General features: G+C 37.4%; 1 protein-coding gene across 2 annotated transcripts; it reads left to right on the forward strand.

Annotated features, from left to right (window-relative positions):
• The first annotated feature begins 8149 nt into the window (after positions 1 to 8149).
• On the forward strand, positions 8150 to 16393 carry LOC103720509 (Tetratricopeptide repeat (TPR)-like superfamily protein). Of its 2 annotated transcripts, none has more exons than XM_089930673.1 (5): positions 8150 to 8328; positions 8431 to 11172; positions 14911 to 15004; positions 15101 to 15232; positions 15444 to 16393. In XM_089930673.1, exon 2 carries the CDS (start codon positions 9075 to 9077, stop codon positions 11169 to 11171), a length of 2097 nt encoding a protein of 698 aa, XP_089786799.1. In that variant the 5' UTR covers positions 8150 to 8328; positions 8431 to 9074; the 3' UTR covers position 11172; positions 14911 to 15004; positions 15101 to 15232; positions 15444 to 16393. The 2 variants fall into 2 exon arrangements, with proteins under 2 accessions (XP_089786799.1, XP_089786800.1); XM_089930674.1 differs by having other exon boundaries at positions 9024 to 11172.
• The last annotated feature ends 1254 nt before the right edge of the window (positions 16394 to 17647 follow it).

Genomic DNA, 17647 nt, shown 5'->3' on the forward strand with positions numbered 1-17647 from the left:
CCCGTGGACCGCGAGAGAGGAGGCAGCGTGGACCGCAATGCTGCGGTCCACGGTGTCGCGGCTACAGCCTGGACCGCGATGCCGTGGTCCAGGGGTGGTTCTTCGTGGTCCATGATCGAGGAGGACGGGCCGCGAGGTGATGATTAAAAAAAAAAAAAACAACACATTGATTTTGAAAGGTGCAGAGAAGGATTAAATTTTTTTTATTCTAAAATGTTGTTCAAGGAATGCATACAAAAATTAAAAAAAAAATACCTTCTCTTACGGAAAGAACTCTGACGGCTAGGGTTCTTGGCTCAACCAGATTTTTTAGGTTTATAAAGGGGCAAGCTATGTAATTATTAGATTTTAATGGGGGCATTTTTGTCAAAAATAGAGCTTTCCGAAAAAGCTGAAACAGCTTCCTCCCAAAAGCTCCAAATTGGAGCTTCTGCCAAAAAGCTGTTTTCAGCTTCCCGCAAAAGCTGAAACAGCTTCTTGAAAATTTTACCAAACACACTTTTTTTTCCAAAAGTACTTTTGGAGGGCCAGAAAGTGCTTTTTGGCTCTCCAAAAGCTCCCCCAAACAGGGCCTTAATCCTTCACAGTGAAGTTTGTGCCCTTTGTCAAATTCATTGGCTTTTTGATGCTCCAGGTGACAGATCGCATTTTGTGTACTCTAAAATCTGTTATGTTGTAAACTTGGATAATATGTATGTATTTTTGCAAGGGTGAAACATGAACCCTTGTGCTAAGTAGTACTGGGACGAGTAGTATATTTTGGAGATAATGTATGAGACTTATACTGGACTTCTAGGTTTTTGCAATGATTGTGTAATAATAGAATTTATAAGATCTTCAGATTTAAGTTCCTTGGCATTTGAAGTTGAAATTTTGGCACAATACCAATAATTTGCAATTTGTAGTAAAATTAAAAAACAATTTTCTATTTCGAAGGAAGTTAAATATTTAGCATATGTTTAAGTAATATTTCATGTAAATTAGTATTGCTTCCCGTGCCCGATTGATATTTTTCCTTCTAACTCATCATGTTCACTGACTAAAATCATCCAGCAAATATTGTGATAACCTGTGGAATAAAAAAGACCACCCTGCTTATGCCTACAGCTAGGGGCGAGGAGAATCAGCTGAGTATGAATGAAATATGACTGGTTTTGAAAGTCTAATTGGACCCTTCTGAAGACATGAAATATTATGTGAAACATCTGTATTATTTCTATAAGTTATATATTTTGGTTTGCTTACAATATTTCTTTTTTTTGTTAGAGAACTTTAAATTTTTATACGCCAATATCATCGCATTTCATCGAATCTTCACATGGAGTTTTAGTTGCTTTCATGAGCTAAATCCTGCTTTCAGGTATAGGGTGTGACACAACCTTATGGCAAAAATTTAATTAGATGGTTGCCAAGACCTTGTCATTGAGAAAGATAAAGATGGAAAGTAGAGTTACACTTCCTTGTATCAGCCACCCCTCAAATTGGATTTTGTTGACCCAATAGATTGATTTTGATGGGTATAAAATGTTTGAGAATAATACTAATAATTTTGTATTCTTGAAAAAATTAAATTTATTTTATAAGAAGCTAAATGAGGTTGAAAGGTTAGAAAAGCCTAGAAGAATAATTGTCAAAGGTCGAGAAGTTTTTAAAAAATTCTAGGAGTTTTTGAAGGGGATGAGTTGACTCTAAAGAACTATGAGTCGACTTCTGTCAAGCTCGAGTTGACCCCAAACAAGTCGAGTTAACCCAAGAATGGCCGCAAGCAAAAAACAGAATGCAATCAAAAATAGTTCTTTCGCGAGTCGATCTTCGATGGTAACAAGTCGACCTTAGTGGCTAGTTGAGTCAATCTTACTATGACCACGAGCAAAAGACAGAGCGCAATAAAAACAACAGCTTTTTCAAGTCAATCTCTGAAAATTACGAATCGATCCCTAAAGAAGTCAAGTTGACCCGTCCAACAAAAATGGCTAGTTTTTTGGCAAAATCAATCCAGTAATTTTCACTCCCAACAGCTTTTTTAACCTATCCAACAGCTAGAAACATCTTATAACTGATTTTTGAGAATATAAATGCATGGGAACACATAAGAAAGAAAGTAGATGAAAAGAGAAGAAAAAAAATGAATTAATGAGGAGTGAAAACAAAAAGAGTGCATTAAGTGTGAGGCTCAAAGCTCATATCTTCTATATTCAAGAACATTTAGAGTAGAGCTTCAGAGCTTACTCAAGGCTAACCACTCCTTCAAAAACTCTATCAAGTCTCAATCAGGTTATTAAGGGGCTTTAGTTTCTTTTTATTGAAAAATCCTATTTTCTGTTGTAACAAGTTTTAAGAGCTGAAACTTAGGGAAATGTTCATCTCATCCAAATCTTGAATTGGATTGTTTTCAAGCCTAGGGGCTTAATTGAGAAGGTTTTGATTGATTAACTATGAAAATCAACTTGGTTGATTGTGAGCCTATCTAAAACAATTAAGCTGCAATCTTTGAGAATGATTATAGTGGAATTCCAAGAATAGTCTATTGGGGAGTAGATGTAGATGCTAGGTTTGATATCGAACCACTATAAATTTGTGTCTTGTTGTTGATAGTATTATTTACTTTATATTTGCATGATCGTTTATCACTCACAACATCTTTATATCTGCATTCTCCCTCTACCGCCTCCACCCCTCTTGGGTTGTCATGGTGGGCAACAGATTTGCATTAAAGGGTATGGGAATTATTCTTCATTTCTTAATCGGAGATGGGGCAATGGAAAGGGTGACTCATTCTTACTGCCTAGGAGGACAAAGGTAAGGAACTGGAGTTGGTAAGTTGCAGGTAGTACTTGGTAACCCAATGGATCGACTGGGTCAACTTGCTCGACCTATCACCATGAGCACCAGCAGATCAGGTCACTTAAGGACTGGAAAAAATGATATATCTAGAGTTTTGGCTGAAACTCATGAACTATTGCAAAATTAACAATATCTTAATCGGTGACATAATATACGATCTTATTTCATTGTTATGTTTTATTATACTTATGAAATGTGTGTCATTAGATGAAACAATTTTAATAATATCTATTCATTCATTAAAAAAATTCTATACTTTCTCTTTCCTAGAAAATGAAAAAATGCATTCATTTAATATTTGGATATTTTTAAATTTTACTATTTATAAGTTTCACATATTTTCTTAAATTATATAAAAATTTTCTGACAATTTTCTTTCTAAATTTTAGATGATTGAATTATTACTGTAAACTTTCCAATTTTCGTATCTTTTTCTAGAATTTTAAATATTTTTCTATTTATTGATATTTATTTTCTATTTTTGATGTCATGGGTCAATGGATCAAGAAAGCCAAGACTTTTTTACCTTGGAAATAAATTATAATATACCATTTTTAAAACAATGGGACAGGGCATGTCAAGCTTCACTTTAGAGTTGAGCTTCAGTGTGCAGTGTGTCTTAACATTTGCATTTTCAAAATATACCAAGTCATTTTTAAAGCAAGGTAAAGTTGTCTTTGTATATAACCAGATATTTGTGTCACGTCTCTAATCCAAAATCGCAAGCCAGAGGTCGTAGCAACTAGTGTACACTTATAGAAAACTCTTTTCACAGGTATACAAAGCATCTCAACATGATATCATAATCAAAAAAAGAAATAATTTTAAATAATTAATATTCAAACTTTAATTTAAATAACTAAATCAAAATTAAATATCTCACAAAACTAAATAATATTCTAAAGTCTTATTTCAACTCTAACAAAAACTTAATCTAAACAAAAATGTTAAAATTTTGTCTCTAGTCACTCTCCCATGATAAATTTTCAATTCAAGCTAGTTCTTTAATTCTATAAAAATAGTAAGAAATCGTATAATGAGCTATACAACCAAATAGGTAATGAACACTTTAGCTAGATAATCAAATAACAAAATATTAATATATCAAAATTAAACATGCAAAGTATATCAATTCAAAACCAAATCTAAACTAAATCTCAGCACTATCTAGTCATTTCAAAGTTCAAATTTCGTTCATAAATTAAATTTACAAAATATTAAGTTTATCTCAAGTCTCAACAGCTATGAACTATGACCACATCAAAGTATTACCGTATAACCCTCAATGGTAGGGTATCAATTATCAGTGTATAACCTCCACTGGCAGGGTATCAAAGTGCTAACTACAACCCTCGTTGGTAGGGCATTGAAGTGCTATTGTACAATCCCCATTGGTAGGATATCAAAGTGTCAATATACAATCTTACTAGCAAGGCATCGAAATGCCAACGTACAACCCTAGTAGGATATAAAAATATAATCTAGCTACGAGTCCAAACCCATTTTGAATCAAAACTTTTTTCCTCAAAAGCATGTTAAGTGTTCTAAATCGTAAAATACATAAAACATATAATATCAAAATCAATCGAGTATAATCCATATCGAAACTAATACGTTTGATTAAGAATCATACAATATTCCAGAAAAAGGCATATATAAAAATAAAACACAATGCATCAAGTTTGTAAATTAAGAATAATTTGATTTAGAAAATATTTATAATTTGCAGATAAATCTAAAAAAAGAGTTACATTATTTACCTTGCGAGCGTAATCCAATTAACAAAACCAATCAATTCCAAAAATCTCTCTTAGAGCCTAATATTCAAAAAATATATTTTCATTAAAATTTCATCATAATTATTCTAAAAATAAAAATTCTAAATTCCAACATCCTTGTAGTGCTAACCAAGCGAAAGTGCCTGATACATTAGTCGATCTAATCAAGTCGAAAATCATCTAATCATGTTTAGACTAGGGTACAGGTTGTTCAACAGAAACTGAGGATGACCAAATCTAATAATATCCTAGAAGGCCCAAGGTGGGGGAGGGCATTGCGGCCCGATGGCCATGGATCAAGACCTCCTTCACTAGGGTTGATCCAAAATCATCGAGAGAAGTTTGTACCGGATCTAACAACCCTAGAGAGAGAGTAAAGAGAGAAAGTCCAAGTAGAGAGAGAAACAAGAGAAAGAATGGAAAGAGAGAAAAAAAAGAAAGAACAAACTTCTCTCTCTATTGAAGGAAGAGGAAGAGAGAGATTGGTTGCGGGTGCTGCCTAAGGGTTAGGGGACCTACAGTCGGCGGCAATAAGCGGTTGACCTATGGTCGGCGGTAATAAGCGGTTGACGGTGCTACAACCGATCAAAAATAGGCGTTTCAACCCCTTAAATCATAAAACCGAGGCATCCAGATGGCCGGAACTCCGGCCAAGGCCATAAGCCATTGTAGGGAATCGAAGGGATCCCCGGTGACAGGCATCGATGGCAAAACATGCCAAAAGCAAGAAGAAAACATAGTTGGTCCACTAGAACAACGAAACTAGAGCATCCTCTTTTTCACTAAGTTCCGATGATTATCAGCCGGAATCGAGGCTCCAAGGAGTTCGGGAGAAGGGGAAGAAGGGTAGATCGAGAGGCCGGGTCCTCACCTGGTTTCTGACGGCATTTGGCTACAGCGACAGTATAAATGATAATTAGTATTTGAAGAGAAATTTGAGGAAATCTTCTGGCGGTGTGCTTTGATCGAGGCTAGATCTTCGGTAGGGTAGACAAAAGGATGGGAGGAGCTCTAAATAGAGCTCAGTTGCAACGGGAATCTATCCTAGAGTTGGATTTTTGTCGAACGAACTCAAGAGAAAGAAGACTTTTATTGAGAGTCCTATTCCCTCCTTGCGCATGCATGGCACATACGAATTTTTTTTCTTCTTCCCTATCTTTTGGGTCTTTGAGCCAGGTGGACTAGGCCCAAATACGGGGTGGTTCTATATACACCCCCCCTATTGCTAAGGACACCCCCCAAAAACCAAAAAAAAAAAACCCAAACTAACCTTTAGTGTAATTACCATATTGCCCTTGAAATTTTCTCAGTACACCCCCCCTTCCTCCTCACTGCCGCCTCCTCCTCCTCCTCCTCCGCCTCACTGCCGCCACCTCCCCTCCCCCTCCTCCTCACTGCCGCCTCCTCCTCCTCCTCCTCCGCCTCCCCCATCACCCCTCCTCCTCCTCTTCCTCCCCCCCTCCCCCCTGCGCCCGCTTCCTCCTCCTCCCCATCCCCCACCTCCCCGTCCTCCTCCTCCGCCTCCCCCCTCCTACCCCTCCTGATTCCCCGCCTCCCCCATCACCCCTCCCCCTCCTCCTCCTCCTCCCCATCCCCCACCTCCCCGTCCTCCTCCTCCTCCTCCTCCTCCTCCTCCTCCGCCTCCCCCATCACCCCTCCGCCTCGTCTTCCTCCCCCCCTCCCCCCTGCGCCCGCTTCCTCCTCCTCCCCATCCCCCACCTCCCCGTCCTCCTTCCTCCTCCTCCCCATCCCCCACCTCCCCCCCCTCCTCCCCTCCACCTCCCCTCCACCTCCCCGTCCTCCCCCTCCACCTCCCCTCCACCTCCCCGTCCTCCTCCTCCGCCTCCCCCCTCCTCCTCCGCCACCTCCTCTCACTCCTCTTCCCCCACCTCCCCGTCCTCCTTCCTCCTCCTCCCCATCCCCCACCTCCCCCTCCGCCTCCCCCCGCCTCCCCGTCCTCCTCCTCCGCCTCCCCCCTCCTCCTCCGCCGGCGAGGTGCTCGTTGCTCGGGAGATGGCCGGGGAGGTGCTTGAGGCGAGGTTTTTTGGGCGGAAGGGAGAAGCCGGCGGGTGTTTTGGAGGGGAAGAGCGGGGTGGGGGGGGGGGTTTGGGGGGTGTAGAGAGCAATTTAGGTGAGGGGGTGGGAAGGGTGGGGGGTAATTTAGGAATTTTTAATTTTTTAGGGGTGTCCTTAGCAAATGGGGGGGTGTAGAGAGTATTTAATTTTTTTTTAATTTTTGGGGGGTGTCCTGAGCAATAGGGGGGGTGTATATAGAACCACCCCCAAATACGAGATATTACAATTTGCTTCTGCCATTTAGATGATTACAAGAAGCCACAGGACGGAAATAGAAGAGTCACAGTAGTAGAGGGAAAGGAGTTGTGCTCCCTTTATAGAATATGGTGAATTTTTCTTTTCTTTTTTTTTTTGGAAAAGAAAGGTGGAATCCTACCATATATTATGTACATACATACATACGTATATTTTTGTCAGTATATATGGGTATATACTAGTTAGAATGAATGTGCGATTGCATATGACTACTACTACATATTTTATATAAAATAAATTTGAAAAAGTAATGTGGATTAGATACTAATAAACCTTTCTTATAAAGCAATTTAATTTATTTGTATATTAGAATTTTAAAGTAAACAAGATTGAATTTTGCTATTTCTATAAGCAATAAAATCATTAAAAATTTAGATTTTAGATTTGGAACTCTTATTATCTATAAAATCATGGGAATGATGAAATCTTAATTTAATAAATGTTCCTTCTTTGGCCTTTTTCTCATAGTCTTGCACTGTAAATTGTTTTCCATCAATGTTAGGAAGGTTTAACAAATAAAAACCTAATATTTAACAGAGATATAATTAAGAGGTACATAATTATACAGGAATGTCACAGAAATTGAAAAATTAAGAAATTAAGCTAGATTTATATATTATTATGATTATATATATATATATTAAATTATATAAATCAGATTAGACTCTGGTTTGATTTTGTGAACTAGCCCGGATTGGGAGTGGCAATTTATTATTTGATCTGTCAACTCTACCCATGGACGAGCCGTTTTAAGCAGGTTTGGGTTTGACATAGATAGATTTGGGTTTGACATAGATGGGTCAACTCATGTAGACCTATTTATTAAATTGGTTGGGTTGATGTTTAAATCTTTGATCCGTTTAACTTGTTTTGACTCGCTTAATAATTATGTCGGGTCATAACCTGATCTATTTAACCTATTTTAAACATCTTTAATCAATTTAAAACTTCTTTAATATGTTTTATTTAATCCGACCTACCTTTATAAATCTATTTAATTCATTAAAAATCTATATAATCCGTTTAGTCTAACCTGATTTGTTTAATAAATGAATTAGCTGGGATGAGTTTAAGTAATAAATCGAATTTAGATTTAAAATTTTGATTTATTTAATAAATAAATTATATTTGGATTGATAGATTGGATCCGGATTCGATCCGACCTCTACCTCACCCAATCCGATCCGATGTCGTTGGCACCACCAGCCCCGACCTAAAAGTCGATAAAATCCGGGCAGACGGGGGGGCTTTGCAGGCTTTGCTTCTGCCCTCAGCCCCTCACCCTCACCTCTCTTTGCTCGCTGCACGCAGAGCAAAACCTCGCATCTAATCGGGATTTGATGGTGGCTGGTCCGCATCAACAGCCCGAGTAGCGGTTAGTGTCTGACAACCCCTACCTTTCCCACCACGATGCTTGTTTTCGGTTGCCTAGATCTCAAAAATTTGCTTTTTTTTTTTTTCCGGGGTGTTTGTATAGCTCCTGGATTGTTAACGATATGCTACCCTTCGCCTCAATTTGAATTGAGGAGAGCTTTAGATGCTAATTGCTGGATTACTATGCCATACACGAATTCTTTTCAGTGATCATGGCAGCATGTTCCTGGTGGTGAGTGTTGTAACATCCTTGGAGGTTACTTGCACCTTCATGAGATTCTTGGGTGTAACCTTTTTTGGTGATAATATTTAATGATAACTGGCCTTACATTCATTTCATGTCTGTATATCTACAGACAATTGTAAATAAAACACATTCTTCCAACAGTATCTTTGAGTTTCAACGTCCTTGGCAAAAAAACTTACACTTAATTTGGACATACCTAAATTACAGAATTTGTACTTTAATATGGGTCTCATGAAACAGGAGGTTCTTTTCTGAATCATAATGTTCTATTGATTGCTAAGAGCACCATTTTCCTTGTCCATACAAGAAAGGTGTCCCGGAAGTGTGGTTCTGAATGACTACAACCAATCATGCAGCCCCATTTTCATATGCAATGCTAAAATGTATAAATTATTTTTCTGTTTACTGATATGTGGTCTTTCTTCTTCTCTCTTTTAACATTCTGAAAGTCCTCCATCTCTATTACCTTAGCTTATTCTCTTTCCCATCTTTGTCATCTCATGCATTTTTCCTCTCTTCATTCCCTGAGTAAAAGTTTTTCATCTGACTGTCCATTGCTATTGGTAGTCCTTGGCTTTTTTTCTATGACATCATTAAGGAGAACCAAAATACCTCTCTTCTTGGTTTGCCATACTCATTATGGCTTCCGTCTCTGCTCTTCTGCTGCAAAAATCAGTAGGAGTTGGGATCCTACTGTTTCCCTACGCCTTGAACACCCAACACTTATTCTTCTTGAGAAATGCAGAAATAGTGATCACTTCAAACAAATATTGGCACAAATGATGAGGCTCCACCTTGTTACCCAGACTTTTCCCATGAGTAGGCTCCTATACTTCTCTGCAGTTTCTCACCCTTGGCATCTGAATGAGGCTGTTCTCCTCTTTAAGCACTTCACTCCCCATCCGAATCTCTACATTTACAACATTATGATATCAGCTCTATCTTTCTCATCGAGCCAATCTCTCAACCTCTATAAATCTATGCTTTCATCAGGTATTTTTCCTGACGAGCACTCCCTTCTCTCCCTCCTTAAGTCATCCAGAAATATTTCAGAGCGAAAGCAGATTCATGGTCATGTCATCATAAATGGCTTCAGTTCACATGTGTATCTACAAAACTCTCTTATGAAGATGTATTTGGAGAGTGGAGAAGTGGCTCTTGCTCGACAGGTGTTTCACTGTATGCTCAACCGAGATATTGTTTCATTGAATATCATGATAGCTGGGTATGCCAGAAACGGATATAGCATGGAAGCACTCAAATTGCTCCATGACATGACTGTTTCAGCTATTGAACCTGATCAGTATACCATTGTGGGTCTTCTTTTGTCCTGTGGCCAGCTGAGAGATGCACATTTGGGGAAGTCTGTACATGGGTTGATCGTACGGAGGATGCCTTTCAGTGGCTGGGGCTTAATCTTGAACAATGCTCTTTTAGATATGTATGCAAAATGTGGGGAGATGAAGACTGCTATGAAGGTGTTTGATGGAATTGATGAGACTGATGACACTTCATGGAACATAATTATTGGAGGATTTGCCAATGCTGGTGAATTAAATATTGCCTACAGGCTTTTTTGTGAAACACCTTTCAGGAACCTGATTTCATGGAATTCTATTCTTGCTGGGTATGCTCGTATGGGGGATTTCAGAACAGCGATGAAACTATGTAGGGAAATGTTTGCATGTAAAATTAGACCTGATAAGATGACTGCCATTGCTTTGATTTCTGCTGCTGCAGAGATGGGAGTTCTGCATAATGGGAAATGTGTACATGGTTGGATTGTAAAGGCACATGGAACTCTGGATGCTTTCCTGGGATCAGCATTGATAGATATGTATTGCAAATGTGGAAATATTGAAAGATCTTATATTGTTTTTGAAATGGTCTATGAAAGAGATGTTACAATATGGACAACTATGATCACAGGTCTTGCACTCCATGGTCATGGAATCAAAGCTTTAGAATTGTTCTGGAAAATGCTGGAAGAAGGTGTAATGCCAAATGCTGTGACCTTAGTTGCTGTTCTTACTGCTTGTAGTCATGCTGGTTTGGTGGACCAGGGGTATAAAATTTTTGAGAGTATGAAACAAAGCTACAATATTGAGCCAGGAGTAGAGCACTATGGGTGTCTGGTTGATCTTCTTGCACGATCAGGGAAGCTGACTGAGGCGATCAATGTGATTAAGGGGATGCCAATGAAACCTACACGGTCTATTTGGGGAGCTATTTTAAGTGCTAGTAAGGTCCATCAAAATATGGAAATTGCAGAGGCTGTTTCTGGAAAGCTGTTAGAGGTGGAGCCCGAGGAAGAAGGTGGCTATATTTTGTTATCTAACACATATGCTGCTTGTGGGAAGTGGAACTATTCTGACAAGATCAGAAAGGCTATGGATAGCAGAGGGGTGAAAAAGATAGCGGGATACAGTAGAGTGATTATTGATGGGGTTCTTAATGAATTTATTTCTTCAGATAAAAGACATCCGAGGTGGGCTGAGATTTATTGCATGTTATGTGATCTGAATAGAGTATTAATGGCAGGTGCGAAAGTTTCATTTCAGTGTCTGCAACAGATGCAAGGCCTAGACATGGAATGAGGTATTTTTTTCTACATTTATTTATTATTCTTGTTGATATGAATATCTTTCTAATATGATTTCTAGTTTTCTACTGTGCATCAGTTTTGTGAGATTATATTAGCTAGCTAGCATGTTGAACTGCAAGTGTTATTTACATAATCTGCAACTGGCCATTCTTTTTGCTGTGGTTTACAATCTTGGTGTACTGTCTCATTATATTTTAAATTTGGGCCAGCAAGATGCTGTACATTGTTTTAAACATTTCTAGATCAACTACATTCATTTTAGGGAAAGTTTTGTTTTATAAGTTTTATTTATGAGTTTGGAGGCTAGTCAACATTTCCGGACCACCAAAATGGGTTGCAGTATGTGAGATCAAGGTAAATTCTATCTATATATCATGGTTAACAAATAGCCTAGATTACCATAGGTGATGGGCGTAGTTTATCACTCATGTATTGCCCAAGAAACTTAGTACATCAATAAATTATCCTTTTTATCATCTGCTTCCCTGATATTATTAGATTTTGCACTGTTTCCAGCAACTGATTATCATTCTAACTTGCCTCATAGCGTCACCACACTCCATAATGCTTTCAAGATGTAACTGGTGGAATCTATGCCAAACTCTCTCTCTCTCTCTCTCTCTGTGTGAACTAGGGAAGGAGGAAGCCCAGCCAAGATCAGGGTGAGGGTGGGATATAATACAGTTAATAACGTATTTTATCGTTTTTTAAGCTGACATGGTAGAGATTTTTTTTTTTTTTTTTTGAGGTAAGAAATGATTGACACTGTTGAGCTCTTTTGGTTGTCTTAATTGTTGGAGGCTGAAGCTTGGGTCAAGTATTTTTGAGTATAAGATATTTTTATTTTTTTATAATTTAGGATAGTTTTAATGACATATATCACTTAGTTAGCACTTCAACCTGAATTGTTAGGGTTCCTTTTTAATGCAACCTGATTTTTCTGTTGGATAACAATCGATGTAACTCAGTCTCAGATGGTCACCAGCATTTTGAAAATTGCCACCTTGGCTGCCTAGATACCAGCTTAATGTTTTGCATCATATTTTATATATGGAAGATGGGATTAATATGTGAATTAACATGGAATGCTTCCAAGCTTTTAAATCCATTTGACTTATTACATCTTATTTAGTAGGTCATATTTCTTTTTTTTTGGATGATAATTTGCCTTTTATTGATTTTGGGCTGTCTTGATGTGTGGACACCTGCTTCAATGTGTGCCGCTCTGCTGCCTACATTCTTTTAAAACATTGTATGCACACATGCATATTCATATATGGATATATTTATGTATATGGCAGGGTGTATTGGGCCTATATAACCAAAATAACCTGAATCCCTCTTTTATTTCAATAGATTTGAAAGCAAGGGGCTGAATTTGTAATTAGGAGTAGATCAAATACAACAAGAAGCTAGGAAAAAATGCTGGATAATGATGACATTTAATGCACTGAGAAATTTAAAAACTATCCCTGATTCTTGAAGTGAATGGAAAATGGATACTTGGTTATTTTCATTGCCCCATGCAACCTTTTTGATGTAGTTTATTCGTAGTTGCCACTGTGGGCCTGTGGGAAACAAATGCAATTAGTATGTGAAATTTGGGATGTTTGTCTGAAAGGATCCTATAGCAGGAAACAGGAAATGTTATGATAAATCTAATAAGAATCATATGAAAATAGATGAGAGGCTGTTGCAGAACTTTAGGAAAGCCACTGAGATGCTAGACTTCAGTTTTGTCAATTGGTTTCTGCTAGTGGATTCAAATAAACTATAGTTTTTATGGCTAGTTATCCATGGAGAATGCAAAATTCTCTTTATATTTAGATGCTCTGAGTTTGTTTTCTATCATGAAACCAAAGGGGCATTTTCTAGAACAGAAGGGAGTATATTTAATTAGTTTATCTACCCTTTTATCCTATCATCCAATCCAACACATTTTGTAGTTCCAAGGGAAAATACGTACAGCTCATGTCCCAAATGTCACTCCTAGAAAACTCTAAATTGAGTGGGAATTATTATTTCTGGTAATTGTGTTTTGGTTTTACTTTAATTTCTTTTGTGAAGTCACATTAAATTTTTGGACATTTATTAGTTGGTAGTTGGGTTCTTTTTCTCGTTACTGTTAGCTTTTTGACACATTTTTTTGTGCATCATATGGATTCTTATTGCACTTCACTCAAAAAAAAAAAGAACTTTTATTGCAGGGACTGTAATGCTTTTTCAAGCATGCCCTCCATGTGATTTGTTGAATCTCCTTAGCTTTGAAGTGAACATCCATTTCTTCATGGTAGATTTATGTTATCTAGTACGTCTTGATGATAGGAATCTGATATTATCTTGTAATCCTTGTTAATATTATATTTTCTTCTTATCCCTATTAATATTTCACAGAATGACCGCTGTCCTATGACATGTAGTTGGTCAGATCTGAATGAAGGTGATTAAATGTTACAAAAAAGGATTTGATGGCTCTACAAGGTTCTAGTTTTTTCCTCTTTTTTTTTCATTTCAGTAGGTGTTGTAATCCTAGGGTTCAGAAAGGCAGCTTCGACACAAATAGTTTATGGAACTATGGGCAGATTGGTTATAATACCTTGAATAAGAAGTGAGTGAAATAGGAAACTTGATATTGTTCCCTACCATCTGCCTTGCCTTTCTAATTCGACATTTAGAATCTCTTTGCTTAGTTCTCCTCTGGGTTCATTAATTATCTTCCATGACTGTGGCCTATGTTGTCAACAAAATTTACCTAGCATTTAGTGGGAAAATTCTAGGGAAAACAACTGGAAAAATAGTGCCAAATGTCGATATCGCATAGTAGTTTCATCATGATTTAGTTGAAGTGTTAAAACAACCATGAAGTGTCCAAGCATGGTTTGGCATATTGGTACATACCACCTCTTAACTGGCGTATTGTACCTATTGGTACTGAACTGAGACTCGGTAAGGGGGGCATACTGAATCTCGGTATACCAAAGCGACCTCCATATTGGGCATACTGACCCTATACCAGCATGCTACAACATGGAGCTCGGTACTGAGACGGTGGATCTTGTCCAAGTGTTTGATATGTCAAGAAACTTGATCTTTGAAGCATCCTTGCAATAGGAGCTTCGTCTCTTTTAACATTTCTATGTTTCTAATGAAAGTAAACATCTTAACACTCGGGGGTGAATAAAAAAGTGCATGCTGCCACAGATGACCTGCTGGAGTATATGTATGATGGTCCATACATGCAATACATGGTTGAAGCATATCTTGAGTTTGATTCACCATAAGACGAGTTGAGGGGAGGAAGGGTGGATCAGGGAGACTACTGGTCCTGAAATTTTGGTGTTCTAAATATTGTATCTTATATATGAGTATCAGAATGTGCTACAATCCAAATGTTACCTAGGTACCACCTTACAAAGCATTATTACAATTAATTTTTCGATGATTCCATCCATCTTCATTTTATGCTTTGACCCTTCATTATTATAGCCATGCACTCAGAAACCCATATGGTAAGATGGTATTTAATGTTCCGGTTTTGCTGATTTGAAACCTAAAGTGACACTTCTACAAAATATTTTAATATTTCATATACTTCAGTTTTTGGATGGTATTGAGCTTTCTACTCTTCCTGATTTGAAGCCTAAAGTATAATCTTGACACCTTTTTTAGTTGCAACTGAGTAACCAATTTTCATTAATATTCACATACTAAAAAGATTCTTGCTTTTGCAGTTCTGTTGGTTTCTTTTACAAGGAAACTGATAGCAAAATAATGCAATTGCTACCAGCTATCAACAAAGATATGCACTTTCATCCCAAAGTTGATGTAAGAAAGTAGTTTATAATTAGATATCCAGACACAATCCATCCAAGGTATTATTGGCTTGATCATATCAATCTAGAATCTGCAATTTTCTTTCAGCTTTTTTCGTTGCTGGTCCTTGTGATACAAACTACTGGTGTGAATGGTTGACTGAGATCTGTCATCATAGACTACTTTACCAGTGGAGGAACATGCAGGACTGCAGCACGCTAGCTGATAAAAAGTGATCAGGTGTGGCCATTTTTTCAGTATTGCACGTGATTACGATAATTGTTGGATTCTTGTTCTTCGGGTAATTTTTAAGTAGTATAAAAAGGGTGGTTATGGTTTATGAATCTAATACACTTCATTATATGACTGTCTTTCCCTGAGATTAACAATCAAATGGAAATGGCCACATGAGAGCCAACACGAAGTTACATAGAAAGTGATAATTTTGCAGGCACAGGAAAACTATACTTTTGTTGAAGAACCTGTTAGAAGATAAAGATTTCCCCTGATAGGGACACTTATTCAAAGGATTACTCATTGTTGCTTACGCCATCATGGCTTCAGGTTCGCTGCATTTCTCTGGAGAAGGCAGGTATGCTATTGAACATTTTGAGTTATGATAAGACAGCCTCTTGAAACTATCAATGAATCACCAGTTTCAAGGAGTTTTGCACCTAATGTCTGGGATATGTCTTTCTTCTGTTGTGTTCATCTTATGCTGATGAAGTTTTGTTAGGAAGGTAGCTGAAGTAGGAAGTTTGTTTAGCTGCTACTTCAATCACTGTAGCTGCCATGATCATGATGATGCATAGAATGGTGAGACTAAGAGGGATGTCGATGTCACACTTGGTGCAGCTTGTCATTTTCAGCCAAAAGAACATGGAATTTGTTGAGGTACTTGTCGCCAGAGGACCATAGCATAGGCAGCAAAACTTTGATTTAGTAGCTTCTTTCTTCATACGAAACATTTCTTTGGGTATTGGATACCTCAAGAAAATAATATTAGCTGATCAGAGAATAATGAGTTCCATGCTGATTTTACTAACAATATTTTCAAGATTAATAAAAAAATTGTTCTTTTCACAATTTTTCCATTGATCAAGAATTAACATCAAGCCTTGCCACTATTATTTGGTGCTAGTTGAATAGAATTCCTTCATAGTTTAACATGGTTTCTGCGAGTTGTAGTCAATCTGACAGCCTTCTTCCCTTTTCATCCAGTTTGAGACAGGTTATGACCGTGTTAAATAACTCAAATATATCATGAATTATGTCATGTAATTAATTTTAAGATTTATTCATAGGTTATTTGTAGTTTATTCAAAGACTACTAAAGGGCAACCATGTAATGATGCTATTTGATACTATCAATTTTAATGATTAATTTTGCATGATTAAGTAGATGTACATATTCAATTGATTATCCATGTATGATCAACGTCCTATATGATTTTTTTTAAACTTTTCAAGAATCTTAATGTACAGAAATGATCCTTGTTATTTGGCCTCAATGCTGAAGTCATCAATCAGCCTAGGCATTGTATTGTTGTTGACTTGGGAAGCATAGAAGTACTACAAGAAGGACATGCTCCCAATTAAGTCATTGGTCAGTTAAATTACCTTGGGCACGATTTAGGTCTGCTGCAATTGGAAACTCAGCTATCACTAGAGATCTGCCTGTGATACAAGTTGAACTTTGAGATTCGTGGTTGACATACAACTTGTTTTTTTTTTTTATAAATTCAGCCAATATTTTAACCAAGTTCCCCCGCAAAATGTATCAATAAAAATGAATGCTTCATCCATGCATCCGTCATTAGAGAAACCTCTCTTACTGTACTAAAATAAATCGAACACTTACCGCATCAAAGAATAATAGAATTATTTTTCATTTTTTTTCTCTGATAACATACCATTATGTATAAATAAAATTTCTGTGTAATATGTGGAAGAATCCTTATTCATATAGAGAATAAAATATTTACAACATCGTAACAGAAACATAAGTTATTAATGTATTTAGTATTGAAGTGAAGTGAAGTAAAACAATGACTTGGGAGCAGCATTCTAAATTATTTAAGAAAATTTTCAGTAATTCCAAGTTCATTGGTGCTGTATAGCTTGGAATGGGACTGGGGGCATATGACACAGCCATCACCAAGGACAGACCATATATGCAGCTGATTCCAGTCCATCAATCTGATAGACTCAGTGAGATTGGTGACATCAACATCAGATTTTTCATTCCCAAAACATTAGCCCACACAATCAATACATTCATATTTAAACCACAGTTTGATATGAGATCGATTGACTCCATATTGGATACACTCTCCTATTGGTGCAATCACATGCATGTTGTAGAATAATTTTTTTAAACTCCATTTACCAAGAATATGAGCAGATTGGAAGAAGGGAGAGAGAGGCTTCCAAGATCCTCTCCTGCTGCAACTTCCCTGCCACATCCAGTGATTCTTTCTCAGCAAGACATTTCAACATAAAGAAGTTCACCTCCTCTGTATATAGCAGTCTCTGATGACATTGTTGCTTATTCTATGTCAGTCTTTAAAAATGTTCCATTTTATTGTCAATCAAAAGGAATCAGTTTCATGTTCATTGGACACTGGGATATGGGATTGATTCCCAAGGAGCAGC

This window comes from Phoenix dactylifera, chromosome 5 (genome assembly GCF_051530095.1).
Source record: "Phoenix dactylifera cultivar Ajwa chromosome 5, Ajwa_hap1_PhDact_Kaust_v1.1, whole genome shotgun sequence".
NCBI classification, from domain to species: Eukaryota; Viridiplantae; Streptophyta; class Magnoliopsida; order Arecales; family Arecaceae; genus Phoenix; species Phoenix dactylifera.